This window comes from Sinocyclocheilus rhinocerous, unplaced genomic scaffold, assembly GCF_001515625.1.
Source record: "Sinocyclocheilus rhinocerous isolate Xijiao unplaced genomic scaffold, SAMN03320098_v1.1 scaffold805, whole genome shotgun sequence".
NCBI lineage: Eukaryota > Metazoa > Chordata > Actinopteri > Cypriniformes > Cyprinidae > Sinocyclocheilus > Sinocyclocheilus rhinocerous.
Window position 1 is genome coordinate 471971 of NW_015646430.1, and position 4020 is coordinate 475990.

Consider the following 4020-nt stretch of genomic DNA (forward strand, 5'->3'; position numbering starts at 1 on the left):
TGTGGATTATTGTGATGTTTTTATCAGCTGTTTGAAACAAGCTCATCTAAAATCTTGGATGACCTGGAGGATGAGGACACTTTCATTTTTGGATGAACTATTCCTTTAACACAAACCATGCTGAATGAGTTACGCACTGACATTTAATACAGATGAGCAACAGTAATAGAGATGCAATTAAACTTTTCAAATATGGCTAATTAAAAATGACCTCCACTTAATGTCTTTAAGCATTACTAAAAGCGGAAGTCTTCAGTATAAATTTTTCTAAATTATTTAAAAACATCAGAAGGCAAGAGTGCAGCACTTTATAATCAAAACACCACTTGTCTAATGGCATCATTTACAAAAATAAACCATGTTTGTATTTCATAAACAATACAGCATGTGTAATTAAATCACTAAATGAGAAAACACCAAACATCTTTAATTAGCTCTCTCACTAATGGGATTGTATTCAGCATTCTTTGGGAAATCAGATGAGAATCAGTGTGACTTTAAAGCCCCTGCCACCAATTACATGAGTAAACGTCCCCTAAACACACGACCACCCAATCAGATGAGATATGGACGTTATGATATCAAAATGAAAAAAAAAAAATCATTTAAAGTGGATTTTTATATTGGTCTAGGTGAAAAATTAAAGCAAAGAATTAACCATTGATTAGAAAAATGTTTTTAGTGAAAATCCTTTAATATGGGTTTTTTTTTATTTTTTTTTTTTATAAATGGTGAAAGTTGTATAAAAGTAAATAAAAATCTTTTTACTTTGAAGGTCTATGGAAAGGTAATTTTTTTTTATTAATATTAAATGTAGTGTTTAACCAAACCATAAAAATAATTAATAAGTAAAACTATTAGTTGGTCCATTTTTGTCGTGTCCGTGCTGATCATCAACTATAAACCCACTCAGAGAGAGAAGGTCCCAGAACTTTGGATAAGTTTATGCAAACATCATTATGTTGTCAGAGAAAACACTGAGATCAACATTTTCACGGCCATTAAAGGCAGGGTATGTGATTTTTCAAAAACACTTTAGAAAACTGAGTCGGGCCGAATAGCTCAAACGACCGTTGAAAACCATTTGAAATTTGTGTCAGCACGTCATAAATAGAACCTGGCAGCAGTTTTCTGTCGGGGATTTGTTGTGCCGCGCCGCTCACGTCCGTAGACATGGTGTAACATTGGTTTTGCTTTGTTTCACAGAACTAATCGTTGCGTATGCATATGTGGGGCGGAGCTATCAAAATAGGGGCAAGACCCTTTTGGGGTAGGGGCGTGTTTGTTTTGGTGATTTCAAATATCACCATTGGCTACCAGAAATCACTTACTCTGCCTTTAAAGCTAAAGAGTGTCATTTCTATGCAACTAGAATCATCAAATAGAATTGCAACCGACTAAACGGTTGTAAAGTTAATAAAAGCGTCCACTAAATGCATAAATGTAAATGCTGCAGGAACAGAAGGAGAAGACTCAGAGGGAACATCAACAAAGTCTTTATTCACAGATGATCCAGAGAAGCAAGGTGGTAAACAGGTGAGTATATAATTCTATGAACATAGAGAGCACTTACCTTGAGCATAAACAGTTGTTTGTTTGTTGCGGGTGTGTGGTGACGTTTTAGTGAACACTGATCGAAGACATGGAAGTACCCAAGGAAGAAGACGGGTAAGTCCTCATACGTGGAGAGACGAGACCAGACGAGGATGTGGAGAGTAACTGCTCTTATACAGGGCTTGATGAGATCATCTATGACAGGTGTGGTGATGGCTGACTGAGGGCAGGTGTTGACCAGAAGGGATGCTGGGAAATGTAGTTTCCAGTGGACTGGACTGGTGACTGAGGATAGTGACAGAAAACTGGACATTGTAATGATACAACAACCAAACTGGAATGTTCAAAAGCATCTTTAGAGCACGAATCCAGCAACAACAACAACAACAACAACAACAACAAAAAAATATATATATATATATATATTTTTTTTTTTAGCATTAAGAGAACATTCCAAAATTACTATGACAATTAAAATGGAAAATAAAAGAGAAACTGATTCAAAATATTAATAAAAATCTATAATAGTATCTCAATGATAATAAAATAACATGACCGATGTATAAATAACATTTTTGCGCTAACACTTTGAGAACATTATTAAAGACCAGATAACTTTACTGGAAGAACATTTGTTCATAACTTTGAGAGAGCCTTGCCAGAACGTTTCCTGTCCGCTGGGAAAGTCTGAGACGGGAAAGGTCAAGTTGAAGTGAAGGTGACTCCCAGTGGTCAGATCCGCTCTGCTGTCGTTCTGGATCAGAGGTTTGTCCCGCTGAACGCAGAGCTGAAACATGCTATGAAAACATGCTCTCGTGTGCTGTAGTCAGCGGCTTTGAGCTGCAAACAGTAAATGGGAAGTGAAAGGTGGGTCACGGCTATCAGGAGAGCAAACGCAAAGATAGCAAGAAGAACCAAACCAGAAACAGCCTATAATGATGAAGGATATGAGCGAACACAAATGATGGTGGTTCAACTGCATGAGAGATTTAAGAAAGGTTGAGTTACTGAGATCTTTGCTAAGAAGCATCTCAGCATGTGTTCATGATATTAAACCAGCACTTTTGATGCAAATCTTTTGAGCTTGTTTCTGAAGTCATGGCTAAGACTGCTTGATGATAAACCCATGATAAAGTGAAAATTAAAATATTAAGAAGTAACGTCTACAACTCATATTTCGCAAATAATATCTATATCTCAAATCCTTCTCCTGGAGTGCAATGAGAATAAATGGAGAGAAATGGAAAAATCTAAATAAGTAGATCAACTAGAGTTTCAGAAGAGATCTCAAAAAATGTCTCAATCTGTGCTCAGGTATGAAAAGATCACTAAGTCTGCAACCAAAAGCCAAAGATATCAATATGAAATCAAACAAACCATCTGAGCTGCTATCCACATTTATAGCAAGCAATAAATAAATTAAATTAAATATTGATTTGAGATTAAATAATTTTATGTCAGAAGACACACAGTATGGAATGTATGGAATGTAATTAAATTATCTACCTAAAATTAAAATATATTTTGGTACTGTATTACAGTAATGAGAATTTGGGGCATAAATGTAAAAAAAAGTTGAAATGCAAATAAAATAAAATAAAATAGATTAATTTTCTTTATGCAAAAAACAGTTGCTTATTTTCTTTTGATCCTGAAGTGAAATCATCCAGGCATTATTAGTGTGAGCACGCAGGATGGGATATGAGAGAGAGAGCAGATCAGTGAGAGAGTGAGAGAGTCTCTCACAGCTACAACACTGTTTGTCTCTCTGTTCTGCTCTGCTCTCTCCAGCTCCACTCGTTCATGATCGCTGTGTTTCATGATGGATCTGTAAGGATGAACTCGGAGGACGTTTGGAGACCTTTCTGCTGTGAAAATCCAGGAATTAAACACACGTGCTCATCATGGATCTTTCATTCATGGCTGCGCAGGTATGAGATGTTTGGCATTATTCATTTAAGATACGAGTGTTACATAAACATCAGCCTGTTCACTTTGAAACGGTGCAACACGCGAGTTTAGAGCTCAAGATCCTCATGACATGATTTCACTTCTTCTGACAGCTTCTTCATGCCTTTCTGTGCAGTTTAACCAATGTCATAGAGACTAGTTTAGTTTACTGCCTTACTTATTTATGCATATTTATTTATTATTTTTATTTACTGGATTTATTCTGGTTAACAAAGTGACTGTAGCCTGTTTTTTTTTTTTTATATATATTTGACAGAATTGATATTTCTAGGAGGCAGTAATCTCACGTGTCTCCTCTAGAGTTTCAGGAGGAATCTCAACTATGTTTCAAACTGTGCTCAGATTGGCCAAGATAATAAAATCTGATCTGCTCCACATTCATCTTATGCCTCTATATTCTAATTTGGGACTATTTTTTGTATTCTAATTTAAATAAAATTAAAAATGTTTAAAAAATGTATTTAAAAATTAAAAATGTTATATAATTATAAAACA

General features: G+C 35.3%; 1 protein-coding gene and 1 long non-coding RNA gene across 2 annotated transcripts in view; one reads left to right on the forward strand and one right to left on the reverse strand.

The window, feature by feature from the left end:
• Positions 1 to 1682, reverse strand: part of LOC107707798 (uncharacterized) — a 21393-nt gene extending 19711 nt beyond the window's left edge. Inside the window, exon 1 of the long non-coding RNA XR_001636299.1 lies at positions 1574 to 1682. This is a non-coding gene — a long non-coding RNA (uncharacterized LOC107707798). The remainder of the gene's footprint in view (positions 1 to 1573) is intronic.
• Positions 1683 to 3430: 1748 nt separating this feature from the next.
• The window catches only part of LOC107707799 (uncharacterized protein C14orf132-like), a 13425-nt gene continuing 12835 nt past the window's right edge, over positions 3431 to 4020 (forward strand). The window contains exon 1 of the mRNA XM_016511890.1: positions 3431 to 3485. Coding sequence (XP_016367376.1) covers positions 3459 to 3485 — 27 coding nt within the window. The 5' untranslated portion in view covers positions 3431 to 3458. The remainder of the gene's footprint in view (positions 3486 to 4020) is intronic.